This window comes from Syngnathoides biaculeatus, chromosome 10 (assembly GCF_019802595.1).
Source record: "Syngnathoides biaculeatus isolate LvHL_M chromosome 10, ASM1980259v1, whole genome shotgun sequence".
Lineage (NCBI taxonomy): Eukaryota > Metazoa > Chordata > Actinopteri > Syngnathiformes > Syngnathidae > Syngnathoides > Syngnathoides biaculeatus.
In genome coordinates, this window is record NC_084649.1 from 18,395,043 (window position 1) to 18,420,581 (window position 25,539).

General features: G+C 42.2%; 1 protein-coding gene across 1 annotated transcript in view; it reads left to right on the forward strand.

Moving 5' to 3' along the window:
- ca16b (carbonic anhydrase XVI b) overlaps nucleotides 1–25,539 on the forward strand; it is a 131,509-nt gene that overhangs the window by 46,562 nt on the left and 59,408 nt on the right. Inside the window, exon 3 of the mRNA XM_061831416.1 lies at nucleotides 22,089–22,268. Coding sequence (XP_061687400.1) covers nucleotides 22,089–22,268 — 180 coding nt within the window. The remainder of the gene's footprint in view (nucleotides 1–22,088; nucleotides 22,269–25,539) is intronic.

The following is a 25,539-nucleotide window of genomic DNA, read 5'->3' on the forward strand; positions in this document are numbered from 1 at the left end:
GTCTTGCCGAAAACTGTAGAACCCCCCATCTTTTTTTCTTTGAGCGATCGTTTGCACAATTAGTTCTTGCTACCTGGTCTGCGTCGGACCCTTCTACGCCTGTGCACACCGACTGCTACGGTGAACTACGGCAATCCCACTCGGACAAACTCCCTCTGCTCATTTGCGTCGCCTACGTGACGGAAATGACTTTGTACAGTATGTAGTGATGAGGGCGCTGCGAGCCATATGCAACATCAAAAGAGCCGGACATGCCTCGCGAGCCAGAGTTTTCCGACCCCGGCCTAAGGGATTAATGTGTAACAACAAAACTGTGACGAAACCTGAACCAATTCTAAATGCCTCTAGAGTACACTAACGCCTCTCTGTTTGCCCGCCAGGTCTCAGTGCATGTAAGCTGCTAAAGGAGGGACAAAAACGTTTTTCTTTAAAGAAATATAAACCTAAATATCTCTGCTATCTTGTGCACAAGTACAATTGTTGCTGCTTGTCTTTTATGTGTACAGACCACCCATCCATTATCTACTGGTTTTCCGGGTCGGGTCGCGGGGGAAGTAGCTTCAGCAGGGATACCCAGACTTCTTTTTCCCCAGCCACTTCTTCCAGCTGTTCCGGAGGGATCCCGAAGCGTTCCGGAGCCAGCCGAGAGACATAGTCCCTCCAGCGTGTACTGGGTCCTCCCTGGGGTCTCTTTCCAGTGGGACATGCACAGAACACGTCACCAGGGAGGCGTCCGGGAGGCATCCGGATCAGATGCACCAGCCACCTCATCTGGCTCCTCTCAATGCGGAGGAGTGGTGACGCGACACTGAGCTCCTCCCGGATGACCGAGCTTCTCACCCTATCTTTAAGGGAGAGCCCGGAAACTCATTTCGGCCGCTTGTATCCAGGATCTTGTTCTTTCGGTCATGACTCGGTGTACAGACCCAAGTGCGCAATTTCCATTTTGAAACCGCTCCTCTGCTTTTGACATCTTTCAGTTGAATCTGTACTTCAAAATGGCTGGCTACATGTGTGATCAACACGCTCTGTCTCTTGTGGCTTGACACCCGCTACAAAGGCAAAAGAGCAATGCCGTGTCGTCATGGTGCCGGACAGAGGTAGCGCTGCCTTCTGGAGGTTAATGCGTTGAGAGAAAAATGGTTCCCAGTAGACCCCTGTGTATTTAGTAGCACTTGACTTATAAGCAAAGACGACCGACTGTGTGGCATTCTTTACAAGCAACCCAGGAGATGCTCCTCAGGGATAACGATATCCAGCGTCTAAATGTCCTCAGAGTCCATTTTTCCCTTTTTTTTTTTTACACAGCATGTCTGACAAGGAAGATAAAGTCAAACGTATATATTAACGTCATCTGCACAAAAGCGGCTTTTTATGGAATCCGTGAGCCAGGGGGAGAAAAAAAAAAATCAATGTCGGGTCCTGCTGCCTTGCAAGGTGCCAAGCAGCTCATCAAGGGCAATTAGAGCTCACCCACGTTGTCATTTATGCAGATGATGAAGCATCAAGAGAAATTATGAGTTCGCTTTCTCCCTCAAGGACATTTCAAGACTGGCCATCACCTACCAACTAAGTTTCGACGAGAAAGAAAAACATCTACAAGAGGGATGGACCCATTTGGGGGAAACACGGTATATGTGTACAGTGGTGTCCTGTGACCACGCCCATAACTCATAGAACACGAGATATTAGCTACAGATGATCGCTGAGATTAAGTTTCTCACATTAGGGAAGGAATATGTTTGACCTCCAAGCTACGACTGCATCTTTTGAGGCATATTTTTGCTGAATTTTGTGTTCAAAGTGAATTTAAAACATGAAGCCAGATGCTAGTTTTTGAATTGAACTTAATAAACACAACAATATGCCACATATATAGAAACGATAAACCACCACAATTATCAAGAATTGAAGAAAGAAAGGCGAGGCATATTTTCATGAGCAAGTGGAGGTTTTAATTGCCAGCAGCAGTTTGTGGAAGCAAAGCCAAAGCCCCTGAATCGAGCACTCGGCGTTTTATTTGAACTTGACCCAGAAACTGCAATATACTGCTTATCTCTGTCAACCAGCTCCTGATATTTCCTTCAAAGTAGGGAATGTAAAATGTGCATTATTTACCCATTTGCCTCTCTACCTGTTGATGAAATGCTGCCGCACAATAGCCAGTATATTCCTCTACTTTTGCTGATGTGTATTTTTCCCCCCCAAACAAAGTAATTGTATCTGCACATATTCCCAAAGAAAAATGAGAACCGCAGCAACGCTAATTGTTAAAAATGAATTTAGCGGGGGTCCTTGTTGACTCATTATTCATCGTGGTTATTGCTACCCGTTTGACTCAGCCTACGTGTGCCAAAATGGGTCCATTTGTCTCTGTCGGAGATGGGCCGTTGACAGATGTGCCAATATGGCTACCGAAGTTCAGCTTTGGGGGGGGAGGCATCTTAATTCTCCATGATGTATCATGCTGGCAGCAAGCAATGAACAGAATTGAGTTCCAAATCATCTTACTTCCCACTGCCTCTGGCAATCTGTTTTCTTTCTCTCGACGAGGTAAATATATTAAGGATGGAAATAAATTAGGGGTTACTGAGCCTTGAGCTAAGAGTGTATCAGTGACTTTTTATTGAAGTCGATTGCTTGTATTGTCACGTCGGCGTGCCCTCCTGCCTCAAGGATACATAAAGAAATGCCCAAAGCGCACTATGATGTTTTCACTTTTCCCATTTAGACCGGATTGATGTGTCGGGCGCAGAGGTTTGCTACGTAACCGTAATTTAATTTCAGGTATCACATGGTGCCGTTGTGCCTTGAGGATGGATATTAGGCCTCGTTGGTGGCTCAGGTTCATCTTAATGGATGTGGACAAGCGTTGCCTGCTGGGATTGCAATATAGAGGAAGTGTTATATTGCCAGTGCACTAGTTTCCACTGTAATGTGGTTATGGTGATGAGCTGGAAAGCGATGGTGACGAGCTCAGCAAATTTTTAAACTCATCACAATAATTTAGTTGGCAATGACTACATATCAGCCCATCGGTACAGTGATAACTACAGGGGGTAGGGCAAAAGATGGGTGAGACTTTGCTGGAATCCGCCCGATCTCTTAAGATCTCGGAAGCTAAACGGGTTTGGCCCTGGTTAGTACTTGGATGGGAGACCGCCTGGGGAATACCAGGTCCTGTAAGCTTCTCTCCTCGGCTAGATGCAGAGGGGTTGCGTCAGGAAGGGCATCTGGCGTAAAACTGTGCCACAAAAATATGCGTTCATCTAAGATGACACGCTGTGGCGACCCCTAACAGGACAAGCCGAAAGGAAAAGAAGAAGAGAAGACGACTTTGGTAAAATCCCAAAGCAGTTTGATGGATGAGACCAAGTCGACATAAAAACCTGGAAAACCGAAAAACCTTTGAGAGCTACAAGTAGAAGCAATTGAACGTGTTGAGCACGACATCAGTTCTAGTTCGTACATGTTCCGTGCTTGTTAGGTTGTTTATTATCTGGAGTTTACTGAATTACACTGCTAACTATTGATTTCTGTCTAACATTCTAAATTATTTGGACACTTGCTGTGTAAGCACTGGCGTTGGCTATTGTTGTTGTTCCTCAGCTTGAAGAACAACTACAACACGGAGCGCTAATGGCTTCTGAGGGGGAAGGAGTTCGGACTGGGGCGACAAGTCTTGTTGATTTAGCCGGGAAGTACTCTTGTGTGAACTTTAAGGTTTTTAGACCTGTGACGTGCTGATTTTAAGTTGGCAAGGATTGGCAGATTCGCTTGTGGATTCGGTGCATACCAGATTTTTTTTAAAGGCCAGTGTAGAGCAATTACTCACCTGCACATCTTTGATACAGTCAGATTGATAGGTGAATTATTCAAGTGTGGCATTTTTTTTTTTTTTTTTTTTTTTTTTTGGACTATAGAAGTGAGTTAGGCTTTCATTCTAAGCAGGAAAAAAAAACCTTGATAAATAACTTACCCAGTTAAAACACGAGCAGAGTTTTACGGAATAAATTCCCGACTACCCACCTTAGCTTGACGAATAGTTAATGCACACACTTGTGAAAATATCGACTGGAACAAATGCTGGTAAAGAATGTTGAACTTGATTTTCTACTTATGGCTAAGGGGTGCTAACGGATTGGCTACCAACCAGTTCAGGTCGTATCCTGCCTCAAGCTCGAAGATAGCTGGGATTTGCTCCAGCCCTCCCATGACCCTTGTGAGGATAAGCAGCTCAGAAAATGGACCGATGGGATGGTAAATTCTGAATACAGCCACATTCCCCCTTATGAGCGGTGTTCATACTTGTGGAACTCCATTTTTTTTTTTACGCTTTCCCACTTAAAAACGCACTAATGGTGGATTTTTTTAATGTAATTTATGTTGCTCATTTTTCTATCCTGTCATGTGAACAGGGTGTGTAAAATTTTTATAGCCACTGTATACTCTTCCTACTATTCAACTCAAGTAAAACCAATCAAGAGCTACGGCATACTTTTGCTGTGAAATACTTCAAACTGATAATTCGGAATATCAACTGAGCCATTCTTCATCCGATTCTTTTCTTCCACTGCCTACACCTACACCATTTTTGTCAGTTTCAGGCAGCCTCGTTAACATCGCCGAGCTCATATAATCATCGGATTTCGTTCACTCGCATAGAGGATGTGCATGTTTGTACGTAGGCGTCGCAGACGTGTGACCCGGGAAGTCACTAGAGGAGTTTACAATTCTGTTTTTCCATGGAAGTTTTATTTTGGATTTTATGCCTGCGTCGCCGAGACTGGCCTACAGCAACTTTAATTATAATATGAATTTAACAGACCGACATTAACTTCTCCTTTGAATACATATTCTCTGTTTGAGCTCCCTCCCTCCCTCTCTGTAAGTTTCCTCCTCATTTATCTTTCTTAATGCTGGCTGCATCTCAATTCTGAACACTGGACGCGGACGCTATGGGGAAGTGAAGACTGCGAGACACCAATTGGATTAAGACTTGATTTAAAATGGCTGCTTGCTCCGCTTGACTAAATGCTCATCTGGAGATACAGTCATGTTATCCTGTGGCTGCGGCCTAATTGGCGATTTTTGGGGAACGGGCACCCACTGAGTAACATTTCATACGAGCACAACATTTGTGAACTATAACACTAAAAACAGAGTAGGGTTGTGATTTGGAGCACATTTTAGCTATGCATGTGAAGTCCAAATTGAATAAACGTTCTTCTGCTTAACTCAAGTCATTGTGCTTAAAAACAGAGAGGAAGCTATTCAGAGATAGCGTAGGCTTTGTATAGACGTTTTTCCCTTTGAATTCATTTCCCAAACGATTTCCCTTTAATTCACTGCAGACGGGGAAAAAAAAACATTCACTCATCCAGTGGGCACCATTGAGATAGTGCCTTTAGCTAGTCAGAGACTTGTATTTATGAAAGTGATTGCGGGGACAAAAAGAACAATTTGAACCATGCCCACTCGACACCTACCATTGCTTCATCACAGTACATGGCAACTCTTGTGAGTTTGCCTTCTTTTTTTTTTGTTTTCTTGGAGTAAATGGACCATTTCTTCGAACCTTTAAAGTATATTCAATTTTAGACTTTGATGACTTTGTGAAGAGTTATTAACTGAGATGAGTTAGATTATTGTGGTATTAGTTGGTTTGTTTTTGGTTTGTCCAAACACTGTAAATATAGTTGTTCTGCAAACTATCATTTTGAAGCTGGTAAACTAAATTCTGTGCAATTATAATGGATTTAGAGCACATCTTTCTGTGGCGCTGACTGTGGCTAATGGTGTGCTTAGTGGTGACCCTCTTCCGCGAGAGCACCATAAGCGATAACCTTGTGACAACCTCTGTCCCCCGGATGACAGCGGAATGCTTTTTTTCCCCTCTGTACCCCTCCTGCTGGTCTCTAGGATACAGTGAATTCCCTGTTTTGGAAATGAGGGCTCCCCTGCAGGTACCCACCACTGCTCTCCATTTCTAGTGATCAGCTGTATGAGAAAATGATGACACCATGAAAAGACTAATGCACACGGAGGTGTACATTTCCCTCCGTTAAATCTAGAGTACTTTCAGGGATCAGCACTACCTCTCCTGCCGGTTATGCTTGGCCTATGCATCTGCACTCTTTAGAGGGGATACGTTTGCCACTTTGTGCAATTTGGCAGGCTGGTTCAAGGGATGATTCTTGATTGATCCGCTACCCCAGACAGAAATAATGAAGGTATCACATAAAATGACTTTCACGATGCCTTGGGTGCTTGTGGCGTTCAGTCATTGCCCAGAAATCTATCCATCCATCTATCCATTTTCTTGGCCGCTTATCCTCACAAGAGTGAGTGCTGGAGCCTTTCCCAGCTGTCAACAGGCAGGAGGCAGGGTACACCCTGAACTGGTTTCCAGCCAATCGCAGGGCACATGGAGACAAAACAGCCGCACTCAGAATCACATCTAGGGGCAATTTAGAGTGTCCAATTAATGTTGCATGTTTTGGAGATGTGGGCGGAAACCCAGGCGGAGTGCCTGGACAAAAACCCACGCAGGCATGGGGAGACCATGCAAACTCCACACAGGCAGGGACCGGGATTGAACCCGGGACCTCAGAACTGTGAGGCCAACGCTTTTCAGCTGAGCCTTCCTGCCGCCTCGCCCACAAATCTTCACAGTAAATTGCAATAAAATCGGTATTCTAATACATTCCCATGCACACACACGTGCATACGGCCAATCAGAGGGATGATGGGAAGGTCCCACCGCACCCTTCTCTATTTCTGATTGGTTTAGAGACCAGATGTTTCATATGACTGCTTTCAAGTTATATTTTTTATTCATAATGTTCCCTCTAAGGTTATCTAAGGTAATCTAAGATGCGCAAATTAGTCGCACACTCTCAGTGCAGATAAAAACAGATCCAGCACAGTGAACTATTGATGTCTTTTAACCGAGTTGCTGCTTGGCCACACCAGGTCACACACTCTACGTCCTAGTTTACCTGACACCGTCCCCTCCACACTTAAAAGGGGTACACTCAAAATTACAAGCACCGGCCACCACCACTGCTTTAGTTAGAAACAGTCTGGGCAATGTAGAGCAAAGGGAGTTAGACATGCTTCTTATGTTTACTCTTGATAATCATGGTAAAAGTAAAAAAAAAATAAAAGAACTGCTGTTACTTTAATGAATGTTGGGGTATATCTGAAGAATGGAAGAAAAAGTGGTGAAACTAGATGTGATTTCTCTTTTTTGAGTAAAAAGGTCTGGTCAGAAGCCAAAGAAGAAAGTGCAGGATGAGATGGTGTGTAATGTTAAAATTCCACCTGGGCACAGCCCAATCGAAGATGAAAGGACAGATAATACAGTGCACAAAAAGCAAATTCTGTATTTTAAATATAGTAGCCAACATAACATTAACACTAAAACTGTTTGGGGGCATCATTCATCTTTCAACATGCATTGTGAAAGATATTCTGCAAGCAATAATTCAGTTTTACACCAAGAAACACACAGGGATATTGTTGTGGGTTAAAAAAAAAAAAAACAAATGAAACAAAGTTGGATGCGACATTTCAAATTTATTGTTCATAGTTGGCTTGGTTTGGTTAGCAATGTATTTTTTTGTTTGTTGACATTTTCAGTGTAAATATGCAAAAACACATAATTGTCTTCAAAAATGTTCTGATGGGTATGTAATCTGAACCTTTTTATATGAGCCATGTAAGTTCAATGGATGACACTGATTGACCACAGTGTGTACGTCAGATGTTGTTCATAGTGGGCAAAGGGGGCGCTCACGGGCTTAGTGTGTTTGCTCAGACGTGTCAAAAATTAGAGGGCACATTGCATACAAGTGGACCCTCTCTCTTTTATTGCAGGAGAGAGAATCCTGTTTTCACAAATACCAAAATGTTAAGAAAAGATTTTCATTTCATTTGGTTTCGTACAAATATTAAGTATTAGTAAATTAGATTATGTGGTTCAAAGTGTCTATGAAAATAAAGTTATGAATCTGAAATTATATTCCCTTCCAAGGAGAAAAGGTTAAGAAAGTGTCCTTGCCTGAGGATGTGTATTACTGATCAGACAAGTTTCTTCTTTTGAAATCTTTTAGAGTGCCAACAATTTTTGTGCAATCATTTTAAACTTAAAAAAGCAAAAGCAAAAAAAGAAAAAGAAAGAAATCATCAGAACAGATTGAAGGATCAAGGCCTTGGGTTGATTTTAGTTGCTATTGAAACATGGGTGAACTTTGTCATCTATCTTTCCAATTTCCACATTTCTTGTCCTCATTAGGGTGATCTGGAGCCTTTCGAGATGACTTTTGGTAAGAGGCTATGGCCACTCTGGACCAGTGGCCAGACAATCGCAGGTGTACATGCAATCATTCTCACACCAGAATTTTCCGATCTATCTATCATGCATTTGACATGTATGAGGACAGCAGAACAGCGGTGAGATGTTGCGTAGGTGTGTCAGAAGAATTTAAGGTGAAGGTGGGACTGCATCAGGGATCCGCTCTGAGCCCCTTCCTGTTTGCGGTCGTAATGGACCATGATGTTTGCAGATGATATTGTGATCTGCAGTGAAAGCAGGGAGCAGGTAGAGGACCAATTAGAAAGATGGAGGCACGCACTGGAAAGGAAAGGAATGAAGATTAGCCAAAGTAAAACAGAGTATATGTGTATGAATGAGAGGGGTGGTGGGCGAAGAGTGAATCTCCAGAGAGAAGAGATAGCGAGGGTGGACGACTTCAAATACTTGGGGTCAAGAATACAGAGCACTGGTGAGTGAAGAAATGGGTCCAAGTGGGGTTGAACAATTGGCGGAAGGTGTCTGGTGACAAGGTTTGAGAGAGCAGACTTTGATGGTTTGGACATGTCCAGAGGCAAGAGAGTATACTGGTAGAAGGGTGCTGAGGATGGAGCTGTCAGGCAAAAGAGCGAGAGGAAGACTAAAGAAAAGGTTGATGGATGTTGTGAGTGTAGACATGAGGACAGTAGACGTTAAAGAGGAACATGCACGAGATGGGCTTAGATGGAAAAAGATGACACGCTGTGGCAACCCCAAATTGGGACAAGCCGAAAAGAAAAGAAGAATTGTGTATGAGGACTCCTGGTTACCCGGCGAAAACAAATGCAAGCGCAAACCCCACACAGGCTTAACATAGTCATTTTATGATAATTCAAGTGAATTACATCAGTAAAAAAAAAATATGCTGTTAACTTTTCAGTGTTATTTTCCACAAAGCATACAATATTTATGCATCTTAGTTTTGGGCCCAGTGCAATTACAGGTCAGTTTTAGCCTGCTACACTGGATAATGTGATTATATAATTGAATCTTGGATTTTTTTTACTGTGTGCTTGTGGTGATGTTTAGCTGGATGTGTGGGGCCCATCTTTAGGCACAGTGGATGCACAAAAATAACGAGCGCATTTGTCTGCGTAACACCGCAATTACCATAACAAACTTTGAAATTGCCTGGCATTCTCAGCAATGATCGGAATTCATCCTGAACTGACACCAAATATGCAGTGTCAACAAAGATCCCTTTTTCTTGAATTCACTGGAATATTTATTATAAAAAGAATTTTTGGGCGATACAAGAAGAATTGTAGCCATTGAGCATTCGAGTTAATGTTGGGTTTTGTATCATTTAATGTGAGCCGGAGCGCAAGTGCGGCGCTGTCTGATTTGACAGGTCGCGGCGTCCACCTGCCGCCGCTTCCTCTCTGATCACCCGCATGGCGCGTCGACGGTGCCACAGCAGCTGTGCTGTGGAGGAGAACAAACTGGGACGTGTCGCCCGGTGACGGCGCGCAAAGCGCGCTCATCCGAGTTGCTTGTGTAACACCCAAATGGTTAAAGAAAGACAAAGTTCAGAAAAAGTCTAAGGGCTCCCGAGGGTGTTGCATTATTCTGCCTGAGTGTTACGGTATTTAAATAACAACGAACTGTCCCGTTTCATCTCTCTGACACGCAACTTTGGAGCAGAAACTTTCCTCTTGAAGTTCGCTTGACAGGGTTATGCACTCATGCTAAGCAGTGGAGCCACTGTTGGGTTGAGACAAGTTGGCCCGCTGCCACGTTCAAGGGGAAACCGATCACGTTGTTCTGTTGGAGGGAAGCGCTTCCTTGCGGGACGGCAAGTATTTCTGTCCCTCTCCTTTTCTTCACACGAGGTGCTGGAGATTATTTTTACAGACGAAAGGGATGTTGTACTTATGCAGCGGGCCAACACCCACCGAACAGGAAGCAACAGTTTCTATGAAAGTCCACGAGATGGAAGCAGATAGCACGGAGGGAAAACAATATTTTGGCTAGTGGTCATTCTGCGGGCCAATTAGACGGCGATGCCTGTATGATTTAGCACTTCCTCTGCTCGCTTTTATGTGTCGGGGGCTGCTGTATGGAACACAATGACCCCTGATTAAAGATTGAGCTGGCCCTCGGAGACAGCCTTGGCGCCGTTCTTATCAGATGCCTGCTTCTCAGGACGCAGCGACGCAACTTGAAATCAATGGTTGCGTCCGGTGTAACGCTCGCTCCGACGGCAAAAATATTTAGATTTTCTTGCGAGCGAGCGTGTCAGTGTCAGTCGTACCCGGGGTGATTTATCATGCCCTTCGCACCCGAATGCAAAAACGTGTTTCGAAGTTCAAATTAGTTAGGGGGTATTGATTTAAAAGTGACTCAGTAAGTAACAGTAAGTGATTGGCCAGTGCACTTGGCAGGGTAGAGTGCATTAAAGAGCTTAAAAAAAAAAAAAAAAACAGAGGCCTTTTTTGTTTTAAGGCATGTGTCGAGACGTGAGACAAATGGATTGTTTATCTTTTGCTCCACCCTCTCTCCGAGACATTAACTGGAAGTGGAGGCCGGATCTTGAAAGGCCGAGTGAGTGCTATTAGGTCATCGTGTTAAATTGAGTAATGGAATCAGTCGGGGTTAAGTAACGCCTCCGACAAGACGCTTATGCAACGTGTATATCCGAACCGAACGAGATGGGCAATGTTGTCGATTCTTTCTGCGTCAGTCCTATGATGTGGTCATTGTTTTCGCTCTGTTCTCTAGCAGTTGGAAATTAAACAAGTCTTTTGATTTCGCTGTTGCCTCCTTCCTGCTTTAATGTTGTCTGAGAAATATTGGAAGATCAAATACACGTGCACGAAGCTCAACTCGTGTGTGCAGGGGACTAAAGATAAAGATGTTTTTTTTTTTTTTTTTTAAAAAGGTCTCTTATCTCTTTGTACTTTAGCAAGATGTTTTATTTTAGTGTTTCATGTTCACCTTCAAAGCCCTCTTTTTCCTCATTTTTCTCCCTTTGTAGTCTCTATCATTTGAACAACCAATACAGCCAGTAACAAAACTTTTGGATTTTTACCTTTCGGAAATACTACATTTTAGACAAGTTTTTATACAGTGGAAAAAATTAGTTATTTGGTTTTCATTAAAATTTGATGTGGACGGGGGGCGTTATCTATAAAATATGCACAATACATAAGCTACAATTTACTAGTGTATAGATTTTTTTCCTGTTGCAGTGTTATATGACAACATATTCATTGTTATACCGTAGGAATTCATGGAAAGTTTTTATTTTTTTTTTTTTTCTTTGTCATGTGTAGGTTAGTCTTCTGTATTTATTCTCAGGTCAAAATAGACATTTATGTTATTAATTACACATATATGAAACCAGTGACATTGTGTACAGTTTAAAAACATTTCAATTAACGATTAACATCATGGAGATATTTTTCTTGATAAAACAAATGGTGGCGGCACTGTGTATCAGATGGTAAAGCGTTGGCCTCACAGTTCTGAGGACCGGGGTTCGATCCCGGCCCCGCCTGTGTGGAGGGTTGCATGTTCCCCCCGTGCCTGCATAGGTTTTCTCCGGCCACTCCGGTTTCCTCCCACGTCCCAAAAACATGCAACGTTATTTGAACACTCTAAATTGCCCGTAGGTGTGATTGTGAGTGTGACTGTTTCTCTCTATGTGCGTTGCGATTGCCTGGCAACCAGTTCAGGGTGTACCCCGCCTCCTGCCCATTGACAACTGGGATAGGCTCCAGCACTCCCCCCCCCAACCCTTGTGAGAATAAGCGGCAAAGAAAATGGATGGATGGATGGATGGATGGATGGATGGATCGAAAACAAACAGCCTAAATGAACATCACTGGCAAGTACTGAATCAGTTTCTATAATAGTTGATTGACTAGTAGAGGGGTCGGCAACCCAAAATGTCGAAAGAGCCATATTGGACCAAAAAATACAAAAACAAAAAGTTTATGTGGGCCGCAACAGGGTACTTGGCTGCAAATATAGCATGCCTTCTCTGGAAATGTTATTGCCATTCCAAACCAGACATGTAAGCAAACCTTCCGTGTTGGTAATGAAAGCAAATGATTCTGATCCGAGAGCTGTTCAATCCTGTGTTCTCCTCGGCTATCTTTCTTTTTTTCCCCTTCGCGATCCACGGCCCATCACACACCTGCCGGTTTGTTTGCAACAGCCACCTGCTACGCCGAGCTCAAAGAAGCACGCGTCGCAGGCTACAGCGCAAATTTTCGTGGATAGAAATGATGAAATTTTAACATTTATTCCACATGTTTTTACAGGATTGGAAACTTTAAGAATGTTTGTGTCATGTTTCTCCCCCTATATCAAGCATACTAAAACCAAATGTACCCTATTTTCCGCACTATAAGACACACCTAAGACCTTTAATTTTCTCAAAACCCGATGGTGCGCTTTATAATCCGGTGTGCCTTATATATGCATCAATATTGAGCCTTTCGTGCAGCTCCATCAATGGATGCATAACGTAACCCCAGCCTTTACTGTAACGTCTATTCTATGCGCCAAATAATGCGGTGCGGCTTATAATACGGTGCACTTTATATATTGTTACGTGTAAATTTAGACTAGCGTCCCCTTTGTTCAAACCAGCAAAATGCTACAAGGCATTTTTAAAATTGTGTGTTTCTTTCGGCTTGTCCCTTTCGGGGTCGCCACAGCGTATCATCTCAGATGAACGCATATATATGTTTGGCACAATTTTTACGCCGGCTGGCCTTCCTGACGCAACCCTTCTCAGGGAGGCCCGAGTGGGATACGAACCCACAACCCCAGTGCTCTAACCACTGAGCTACGGGGCCTCTCAAACACGACAAAATAGCTAACACAAAATGAGCATTCAAGAACAGAGTAGTTGAGCCACAACGGCAAATAGTCACCAATGTTGAATGAGTGTTCCCAAACAAGCAAATGTTTGTCCCAGTGGGTATTCCAAGTTAGCGAAAGTTCCAGCTGGTCCAAAAACGAAAAGCAGCCGGCGTCCGTGTAGTTAGTGTTCCAAGCAGCGTAGTTTCCCAGAGCAGCCGTGAGGTCGTGAGAAGAAACCTTGTTGTCCGTCTTTCTCGTCCTTATGTAGATAATCCTTGAAACCTTTCAGACTTCCGCGTCACAAAGGACACAAAGAGTTCACGTCACACGGACCCAAGAGCGTTCGAGAAAACTGCATCACATCATAAAGACTTAAAAGTATGAAAGGAAACAGTGTCACAAAGATCCGCATTATAACAACTTAAAAGCATAATAGAAAAATAAAGAGAACAAAGAATAAAAATACACACACACATAACAATATGAAAAAAGTTTTTATATAGGTCACCCCTAACGGGACAAGCCAAAACGAAAAGAAGATTCTTTGAAGGTGCACCTTATAATGCGGTGAGCCTTGTAGTACGGAAAATACAGTATATATATTTTATCCCACATCTTTTCCCATTTTCACACATTTTTGGAAAAAGCTCCAGGGACCCAATAGGCGGGCGCTAAAGACCTCCTAGTTGCCAACCTCTGGACTAGTGTGACTAACGACTAGTTTTTTTTAAATGAAATTATATTCTTAATTCTAAAATGTAATTACTGTACATGAATTTTCAAATATATTGTACAAAAAATATGAATAATTAGGTTTTGTCCAATTATAGTCATTACTACTAAAATTTTGTTGTTCAATGTGTTTGATTCTTTAAGGACTTCTCGGTGAAACCCAGGGATATGCTACAAATTTGAGTTTGAAACTCATCATTCTTGTTTAAAATCGTAAAACATTCAGAGATCTCTAAAATTGAATCTTTATGAAAGTTCTATAATGCTGAAGATTGTTTTTATATAAATGTGTTGTTATGAGTAAAACAACTTTTCTGATTTGGACATCAATCCATCAATCCATCCATCCATCCATCATCCATCCATCCATCCATCCATCCATCCATCCATTTTCTTCGCCGCTTATCCTCGTGGAGAGTGCTGGAGCCTATTCCAGCTGTCAACGGGCAGGGGGCAGGGTACGCCCTCAACTGGTTGCCAGCCAATTTGCAGGGCACAACGAGACAAACAGCCGCACTCACAATCACACCTAGGGGCAATTTAGTGTCCAATTAATGTTGCATGTTTTTGGGATGTGGGAGGAAACCGGAGTGCCCGGAGGAAACCCACGCAGGCACGGGGAGAACATGCAAATTCCACACTGGCGGGGCCGGGATTGAACCTGGGACCTCAGAACTCTGAGGCCAAAGGTTTACCAGCTGATCCACCGTGCCGCCCCATTTTATTAATCAATTAATTAATTATTTATTATGGTTAACATGCTGTAATAATAGCATAAAATCTTGCTTTGACCATCTAGTTCCATAAGACCATGTGTGTCAAACTCAAGGCCTGGGGGCCAAATTGAGCCTTCTACATAATTTATTGCGGCCCCCATAAGCATGTGCATCAACTTGTTTCATGCTCCAATACAACAACTGTACATTGTGTACAGTTACAACAACTGTACATTGTGTACAGTTTCAAAAAATAAAGTATTGAATTTCCTTTGACCAATAAAAAAGAATGTCTCTCAAACAGCTTTTAATGATATCTGATTTCAAAACTGGTTATCTATCAATTTTTGGAGTATATGTAATTATATAAGGTGATCATAAATTGATATGGGTCCACAGTCATCATGGCCTTATGAGGGGAAACCCTAACTATGATGTGGCCCATGACTTAATAAATGTTGACACCCCCGCATTGGAGCTTCTACAGCAGCAAAATTATGTGACACAGCCTCTTATGTTTCGTGGCCGCACTTGTGGGCTCCAAAGTATTCTGTACCTGTTTCCGTAAATATCCTTTTAAAAATGAATGCCGAGCACAGTTGGAAAACAAAATCAAACGCATGGAAGTAACAGTTTTTTTTTTTTTTTTTTGCTGTATAGATTACTGTACTTGAAAATTACATCACTCGTCTTTGAAACCCACTGACACCCACTGGGAGTGTTATGTCATTCCCCGCCGCCTGGTAAAAATAATTTGCGAAGGAGCTCTTTTGCGAGTTCTATAGGAATATTAAAACACACTTGACTTACATATTGTTTCAATTAGTACTTTCACGCACTGTTTGAAGGACTCACAGGCGTGTTATCTGTTTTAGGTCACTGATCTAGCCTCGCAGTTATGTCTCAAAAGATGGCGCAGCGGCGCTGTCACATTTTTTAACTCTGCTTTGATTTTATGACGGTGTGTCGTTTTGGCAGCATGACCCTATTTAGACTCGGTTACAGTCACTCATCAAAATTGGCTGGCCCCATTTTGCCAGGGTGATTTTCCTCACTATTATTTTTTGTTCAATGCAGTCTCAGACGGCAATAACTGTATTCAGACACGTTTGCCGGCTGTAATTCATAGCCGAGAACCCCCCTCAGTCACTGCTCTTATCAAGACGCCCTCTCCCGCGGTTTTATCTCATCCTTATCCCACGTCGACGCTGTGGGAAGCATCGATAGATGCTTGTTCTACCTGAAGAAGCGGGTGTTGATATCTTCAAAGTGAACTTGTTTGATTGGCATCTGAAAACGTTAATTACGCACATTAGCCGATAAAAAAAAGAAATGTTTATGCCATACTTATGGAACTTACAAACCACGTGACATCGCTGTCAGATCTCTTTGGCACACGGCAGTCACAAGAATGTCAACATTTGTGGTAATAACATTTAATCCTTCACACAGATTTATGATTTCTAAATAAGAAATTACAATACTTGTCTTAAATATTGATAATAAAAATTAACAGCTTTCAACTTCATTGTGCCGTAATTTCCAGCCTCTTAGCTGCGACTTTTTTCACACGCTTTCAACCCTGCGGTTTATGCGGTGATGCGGCTAATTTGTGTAAGGGGGCACTCGAGCGGAGCGGAAAAGGTAAGAGTGAGACCCATGGAATATATGTGCCGAGGAAGTGACTTTTACCGGTCCGGCCCCTTTTAACGATGCACTAGTGTTACTGCCGTGTCTCAGTGATTTTTACCGGTATGTTTTTTTAACTGGCCCTGTTTGTGTGGTGCTAGCGTTAGCGTAAGCGCGGTGCGAGCATTAGCGTTAAACTCTCTGTATTCTGTCTTTCTTTGTAAATATCTTCTTTTCCTTTCGGCTTGTCCCATTAGGGGTGTCATCGTCAGTGTGTCATCTTTTTCCATCTAAGCCTATCTCATTCATCTTCTTCTCTAGCAACCACTGTCCTCATGTTCTCCCTCACCACATCCATCAACCTTTTTTTTGGTCTTCCTCTCGCTCTTTTGCCTGGCAGCTCCATCCTCAGCACCCTTCTACCATTATACTCACTCTCTCGCCTCTGAAAATGTCCAAACCATTGAAGTCTGCTCTCTCTAACCTTGTCTCCAAAAACATCCAACTTTAGCTGTCACTCACATGACCTCATTTCTAATCCTATCCAACATGTTCACTCCAAGCGAGAACCTCAGCATCTTCATTTCTGCCACCCCCAGTTCTGCTGCCTGTTATTTCTTCAGTGCCACCGTCTCTAATCCCTACATCATGGCTGAGCCTCACCACTGTTTTATAAACTTTGATCTTCATTCCACTCCTTTCCAGCGCGTGCCTCCATCTTTCTAATTGTTCCTCCGCCTGTTCCCTGCTTTCACTGCAGATCACAATATCATCTGCGAACATCATAGTCCGAGGGGATTCCAGTCTAACCTAGCCTATCCATTACTACCGCAAACAGGAAGGGGCTCAGCGCGGATCCCTGATGCAGTCTTTCTAGGCATGAAACCATACTGTTGCTCGCAGATACTCACTTCTGTCCTGAGCCTAGCGTCTACTGCTCTTTCCCATAACTTCATTGTGTGGCTCATCATCTTTATTCACAGCTCTGAACATCGCCTTTGTTCTTAAAAATGGAGACTAGCACACTTTTCCGCCATTCTTTTGGCATCTTCTCTCCTGTTAGTATTCTATTGAAAAAGTTGGTCAAAAATATCTCATGTTTCAATGTGGTTACTTGCTGCTTTTACACTGCTCAGCGTATATATGTACCAAATGGTATTTCCTTTACAAACTTACTGGGTGAGGCTGATGACCAGGTGCGCTCTGTAGGCCGGGAATTACGGTGCTTTTCATATACCTTGGAAAATAGTGTAGCATCCCACAAATAGTTGGAGATGTTGGTAAGGCAAGCAGGTGGTCCTGTATTCAAATTACCGGTAGTTTACTTCTAGCATAACTGAAGAAAGTATGCAGAATGTCGTACCTAAAAATGGTTGCGAGAGCAATACAAAGGCTTTTTTTAAAATCAACGGAACACGCTAGTTTTTCATTGTAGTCCGTTATCTCTGAAATGAGGTGGTGTGAGTGAAGACAAATGTGGTTGTTGTCATTGATTGTCCAACACAGACATTTGACACCTCACCAGTGTTGCAAACTGTGCGTCCACCATCTGTTGTGGGGGTCAGCATTTTGTACCTGACAGCAGTCGTCTTTTGTTCGGCAACGTTGTGGCATGTCAAGGATAAAAATGTGGCCTTATTAGCACAACTGAACACTTCCATCATCTGTCATGAAGGGCGACGGGGAGATATTTATTACATTGAAAAAGACAATGCAAACAGATGGAGGTGACAAGTTGGGGTGCTGATTCTTTGGGCATACATAACAAGCTAAGCATTTTGATGACAAGATTAAAAAAAAAAAAAAGGAACTTGTGTCAGTTGGTAATTGAGCTTTCACTTGGACGGCACTTTTCTCTATATTAAAAAAAAAAAGTTAGGTACTCAAAGCACCGAATAGTGCCAGTGTTTTAAATATTAAATATGTCCAAAACATCAGTCCACCTCAAACATGTTTTACTGTCTCTTTCTTGTAACACTGCTTATGACGTATTGCTGACCTCTTGGTCAGGTCACCATTGTGAAAGAGCTCCAGATCTCAGTTTTATCTGGTTGTAAATAAATAAATAAACAAACAAACATATTAATTAATTAATTAAGGGACTTTGGCGTCGGCTCATTCACTGACCGCTGATGCAGCATCAGGAGCCACTGGAAGTTGACATGGTCAAAGGCTCAAGAGCAAAATGTCAAACTTCTTCCTAGGGGACTGCTGCTCCACCAACTGAGCCATGCAGAACATTTAACACAATAGTCTGTCTACAATACACTGGTCGGTTTTCGACTGCAATCCGTTCCAGAAAACAGTTCGAGAAGTGATATGTTCGAAAACCGAAACGATGTTTCCCATTACAATAATTGGAAACAGAATAATGCGTTCCAAGCCAAAAAAAAACGGGCTTTTCAAAGCATTTTTCAAGCTTTTCCTGATAATAAACTCCATCTTAGAAATGCATGTATAGTTTAAATACTTTATAAAGTAGAATAATTTAAGAAATATATTTATTTTTTGCTTAAAATGTATGCTTTACTAGTAGTAGTACGCTAGGCTGGGAGTGCATTGCTGTATCTGGAGCGACTCCGCCCCCAGGCTTGTCAACTTTTTTTTATTAACAAAAGTGCAGAATAACTTTAAACAAGCAACTCGCCTTCTTTGGAGCCATAATTGGCTGTTAATATGGTAGTCCTTGATAAGAAGAAAAACAACAGTCACTACCAAGACACATCTGTGTACAGAGGGTGCGTAATACAGAATAAAAGTGCGCTGGTTATTTTTCAGGGAGCGTTCGAATTGACAATAACAAAACGCGTGGTGGGTGGGTCAGCTGCTTGCGCCGTGTGCATTATGTTATTTCCGGGTTTTTTTGAGGGGCGTTGGAATAGACAACAAAGCGCGTCATGGGTGGGTCAACTGCTTGTCCCTCCCGCAATATGCTATTTCCGGGTTTTTTTTGTGGGGCGTTCGAATTGACAATAATAAAGCGTGTCATGGGTCACCTGGTCAGGCCGCGCGCAATATGTAATTTCGGGGTTTTGTCGGGGGTGTTCGAGTTTTTCGTTCGAAAACAGAAGCAAAAAAATCTCGAAATTTTCGTTCGAAAACCGATTTGCTCGATTATGGGGACGTTCGAGAACCAAGGCTTTGTTGTTTTGATGTCTTATTATACTGTATAAAGTTTAAATATAGATACTCACGGCAAAAACTGTGGTTCAGTTCACTATTTAACCAAACCACAGTTTTGTTTTTGTTTTTTTCCAAAAAAAGCACAACTTTTAGTCTCAGTTTTGCTTCATTGTGTGTTTCATATAGTCCTAGTCACGTAATACATGTCCAATGGTTTTGCGATGGCGCAACACAGACAACGTGGATTAGTTTGTTCTCTAAAGGCTCACCGATAAACACATTCTCCTTTTGGATTCAAACCGTTAATCTGCTTTCAAAATCATAATCCGCTTGAAAAAAAATAATGCCATGAAGTGTTACCTGTGAGCATCTGGGTAAATAGCATGATGATAGGGCGAGTTTACATATTTAATTAACATTATGTGTTCATACAAGTGTTAAATCAGACCATGTGTCATCTGATTTCCATGTTGATGTGTTAGGAGGCTGGCCAAGATGAGGTGTTCGGCGGGGAAAAAAAAAACAGTATGTTAAATTACACCATGTTTAAATGTTCTCACCGTAGCATTGGAGAGTGGCCACAAGGTTTATTGTAACCATGCTGGGAGATTGCAAAAAGATAGAGGAAGTGAGTACAATGCAACCCTCCGTTATCTGATTGTTGTGCTGCCCCTTCCCTTTGGCATCGGAGCAAAAATGATCTCCAGCAGACACTGGCATCTACTGCAGTGTGTGTTTGGATAGCAAATTAGCCAAATGATTAGAATCCTTTCAGGTTACACTTCAATATCTGACACAGATTTTTTTTTTGTTGGATGTTATACATTTTGGCTCGAATCAAGTTTTGTTTTTTTTTTTTGCTTTATATGAGCCTATTTTCATTGTTCCCTCATGTATATTTTGTAGCCTGACCTATCTGTTCTCAAATATGTCTGAGTCGGTCCTTTATCTCAATCTTGCATCTTTGTTTTTGTACTTTGCCAATGTTCTATGGGGGAAAAACAGTGAAGCGTGATACAGTAGTCTTTTTCGTCTTGTGGCCCACATAGAAGACTTTGTTGTTTTTGGAAAATGGTGCATGTTCAAAGCGACCGGAGGCATTATACTTCAGACAGCCAAAGAGAATTTTAACTTTTGATAATGCCTTTTTTTCCGCGGTTCTTGAAACACAAATCAGATGGAAGCGTGGTATAACCCAAACATTTTTAAATGTTAACTACTTTTATCAACGATATCGTCAGGGATTGCGAAACTGCGAAGCTACCTTGTCAAGGTTCTACCTGCCGAGATCCTTGGCCGAGAAACGAAGTCCAAAATGTTAGAGCACATTTTCTGCTCATACAGGAGGAATCAATATGTTCAGTGTAAGTATCTGCTTGGTATTGACTTTTTTAATTAAAAACTGTTTAATCTCAAATTTTCAAAATGTTAGAGCCGCTTTTTCTTCTACTACAGTGTGTCGGTACAACCTAGTGATGTTTTTTTTTTTCCTCAGAAAAGTTTCATTTAAATAAACCATCACTGTTTTCTATAAATCCATTGTGTATAAATATATTTGCTAAGCTTTCGCTTTAAATGAAATTGAAATGAGCTGTGCAGTTTCTTGATGGGCAGATACGGCTCTTGTATTGCTTCAGTCATATTTTCTCGAAATGCATGAATAACAAATGTAATCCTTGTCGCTAATGCAGGCATGATTTATTTTTGTGCGGTCCTGACCAGATCTTCCAGCTTTTACATGGGTTTATCTCCCCGTTCAATCAGCACAACCAACCCTTTTTGGGACACTCTCACAACCCGAGGGACCGAAAGCCTTGCCTTATCAAATTAGTGAAGATATATTGTTGTATTCTTATTCTCAAACCTAGAATTATGATGATTGGAAGGGACTGAGCTTGTTCTTGTTATGCGTGAGAACAACTAGCATTAGGATGGGTGGGATTGTTCCGGCTGGTTCAACAATTGATAATTCCCAAATAATCCTGGATCACGCTGTTGTTCCGGGAGACTCAAGGACAAGGTCTGTGGCTGGAAGGTGTTTGTACGGAGCAAGAAGCAAATCAATTCTGGATCGAGAGAGATTCTCATGTCTTTTGCATGAGACAGCTGCAAACTTGTCCTATATCTGTGGGGAATGCGATCATGAATATTGTGTTAACCCAGAAAAAGTTACAATCCGTGCATGCATCCTTGTTCCCCAGATCCTCCAGCTTTTGTTGTTGCATTGGCCCATTGTATCCGAGAAGAGATCAAGGGGACCCCTGTCGGTTTTGGATTATTTCTTTGTAAAAGTGCCACTGTAGGGGATAGAGGATTAAAAGAGCAGACAGTGGATAGGGATTCTACAGGAAGTTAGTTTGCTGTACTCACTGAATTGTTTAAGTGGAGTCTTTCCTCTTAGTTTGCTGGGGCTGTCAATTGGCTCAATCGTGTATTCTTTGTTTGCTTCAACTAGGTGTGGTCCTGTAGGAAAATAACACAAAGGCTGCTTGTAGATGATCGACTTTAACAGTTTTTCATTGAAGGACGATAGGGCCGCGTCAGTGAAACGAAATTGTTCTACTTTTTGCAGGTTATTTTGCGGGCATATCGAAAGCCTCGCTGTCTGCGAGCGGGAGCATCGCTGGCATTGTTTTGAAATGCCGTGTCATCCGACGTCCTTAGACAAAGACAGATCAGCAGTTTTCACAGTCCTCTTGAAATGTGTTTCCCCACAGGAACCCACGGACCACGAGGCTGGTCGACATTATACCCGGAATGTGCTGCAAAGAACCAATCGCCTGTGGACATCGCGGATGAAAAAGCCTTGGTTTCAGACGAATACCAGGAGTTACAGCTTGACAAATTCAACATTGAGTCCTCCAACCAGACCACCATGAAGAACACGGGAAAAACAGGTCAGCACCATGAAGTAGCTTTCTTTGTATTGTATCGTGTGCCGTCATTTGCCGGTTTATGTTTTTTTTTTGGTTCAACCTGTACTGTCAGGGAGTATCGATGCTATCAGGCTTTTAATCCTTCTTGAGCGGCTCCTGCCATTTTCACCTCTTACATGGAGCCAGATATTGTCTCTGGCGAAAAATACATCCCGAAGGAGAAATGGAGAAGGGCGAGAGCCGGCACTAAAGTGAAGTCAAGTGCGAGAAAGGACGAAATGAAACTTGAGAGTCGAACTGGTCTTTCCATTGATCATAACGAGGAAAGGGAGTCTACTCACCGGTGGACAAACTAATCGGTGTTTGAAAATGGTTCATTCAGCTTTCGGCTGCACGTCAACCTGAGTGACAGGAAGGAATAAAACGCTGTACATCCTGTATGGCGTTGTGAAAGGCGCGCATGCCTTTTCTTCTCTTTCTCCTCTGGGGAATCCACAACTTCGCTCAGCTTGAGACCACCAACAGGCTGCTGGCAGAACAGCAGGTGGCCAACATAAGGACGTAAAAGTTTGGTCTGCAAACAAAGGTCGCGCTGCGGGAGTGTTTACGCATCACCATCTGCTTTCATGTTTTTCATGAAGTACATTTTTTTTTTCTCCAAAGAGACAGTTATGTTGATATGATTATCATATTATCTAGTTAAAATCAATGAAAATACAAGAACATTTTAAATTAATTAAAGAAAATAAAAAAGATCATATCAACTAAAACCCAAATTTCAGTTGAAATCAATGTTAAAATGATATACATTAAATTTACTTTTAACCCCCTTTGGACCAAATAAAATTTTGCAGAGAGACAAATTTGATACTTTCAGAAAATCATACACTTAACCTTAAAATTTTCGATTCTATTAAACCTGTTGCAAATTCGCAACCCCTGCCGGAAAGGGTTAAAGCTTCACGTTCAAGTTTTAGGACTTGTTAAAATATCTGAAAAATCTGAGAAAGGACTTCAGGGGTCATATTTCAAAAGCAGGTCAGATAAATAAGGGTGGCTATGGCTGTTAGGAGTTTTAAAAACTACTGTACTATTTTTTTTTTTTTTATTCTCTTGAAAAATGTTGCGTCAAGGCGGAATCATCACCACACATCCTAACTGTAGCTAGTACAGTATATAAGTGCATATATTATTTACTTCAAGATACTTTTCATCAACAAGCCATTGCACACAATTGGTTGGATTCTGAGAAATCAATAAAGTGATCGCTATGATCATTCTTAATTCTTTCAGATTAGGTGATAGATTATTCTTTGAAACCACACAAACCACAACCACAGGGCAATTACCTTTCACTTTGCAAGAAAAATGTTATCAGTCAAATATTACAGCAAAATATATCCATCCATCCATCCAGCCTTCTATTGTCCAAGCCGCTTATTGTCACAAGGGTCACGGGAGAGCCGGAGCCTAACCCAGCTACCATCAAGCCAAAGGAACTGGTCGCCAGTCAGAGATCAAAATATCTGTCATATAAATACGACCAGACTGCTTTTGTGTGCTTCCAAAACCCCAATTTGAAACATTTCCCATTTTACTGAAGTGAGAAACAATCACCTTCAATCGTAATCCCTTGTTATTCTTGTAAGTCCCTTCATAAACACAAATTCAGCCTCTCGTGACGCATTTTGAAGCTTACGTATGCCAACACATCGAGAAGACACCAGTGCCCGTCTCCCCCCCCCCCCCCCCCCTTGCTTCACTAGATCCGTGGACCAGTAGTATGAAAACCCTGACCTGAATTGATATCTTGTGCTTTTGGCAGTGTCTCTCTGAGAGTAGTGTCATATTTTTGCATTTGATCATAATGAGGGTTGTTAGCCTCCATGACAACCAAGGCCACTGGGACAGCTGAGCAGTAATTTGGGCTGCTTATTTACACAGATGGAAATAACAGCTTTTTAACACTTGCCTCGCCAAGGGATTTTTCCACTGCTTTGCACTGTGCAAATTCTGAAAAACAGTTTTGTGGCAAAATATTTCTTTGGCATGAATGTATTCTAAACTCTTCTCTCCTCAAATTAAGATTTATATATATTTCTGTAGAGGTGTTGAAATCCAAGGAAGTACAATAAGGTCAACTGCGTAAGTCAACTATTCAGCGCGTTAAACGAGCTCACAATTCCAACTACCGTAATTCCTGGCCTACAGAGCGCACCCGGTTATAAGCCTCACCCAGTACATTTTTAAAGGAAATACCATTTGGTACATACATACGCCGCAGCTGTGTAAACGCCACAAGTGCCCACATTGAAACGTGAGATATTTACAAAGACGGTACACAGAAAGAGTTTAACGCTAGCGCTGCGCTAACAATAGCGCCACACTAACACTAGCTCAGTACTAACGGTAACGCTAGCGCTGGTTAAAAAAAAAAACATACTGGTAAAAATCCCTGAGACAGTGCAGTAACACGCTAGCGCAGCGCTAACAGGGCCGGACCGGTAAAAGTCACTTCCTTGGCACATATATTCCACCGGTCTCATTCTTACCTTTTCCGCTCGAGTGCCCCCTTGCGGCCGTTGGAAAAAAATGCAAAAATTAGCTGCATCGCCGCACAAACCACATGGTTGAAAGCGTGGGGAAAAAAAGTCACGTCTTATAGGCCGGAAATTACGGTACAATCAAGTTGAAAGCTGTTACTTTTTATTATTAATATTTAAGGCAAGTACTGTAATTTTGTCAGTGCGGCGGTCCTTATTTAGAAATCATAAATCTGCGTAAAGGATTAAATGTTATCTCCACAAATCACTACTTGCCCAGGAACATTGATGACTCAAAAGTAACTATTGCAGTTTAGAAATAGTAACTGTAGTCTGATTTCTCCGCTGGTTTAAGTAACGCGTTACTTTGCTTGTGCCTCAAAATGGCAGAATTTTGGCGTTTACTGGATAATGCATTACGGGTATCACTGAGTGCCACCGATAATATGGTTTTGCGTTACCATTTTGCCGCGTGACTCAGGTGGTCGAGTGCTTGTGGATTCCATCCCAAGATGAGCCCCCCTGACCATGCCCAAGTGTCCTTCAGCGAGATATTGCTCTTGTCATCAGTAGGTAAATGTGGAGGCAGCGTTAAAAAGTGCTTCAAGTGCCCCGAAGGCGGAGAAGCGCGACAGAAGTGAAAGCCCGTTTACCCGTTTACCATGGCGACCAGCTGGGGATTTTCAGGGTGGCTCCTCCTTCAGCTCAAGCCTCAAATGTTTTCAGCTCCAAATCTGTATTTTATTAAA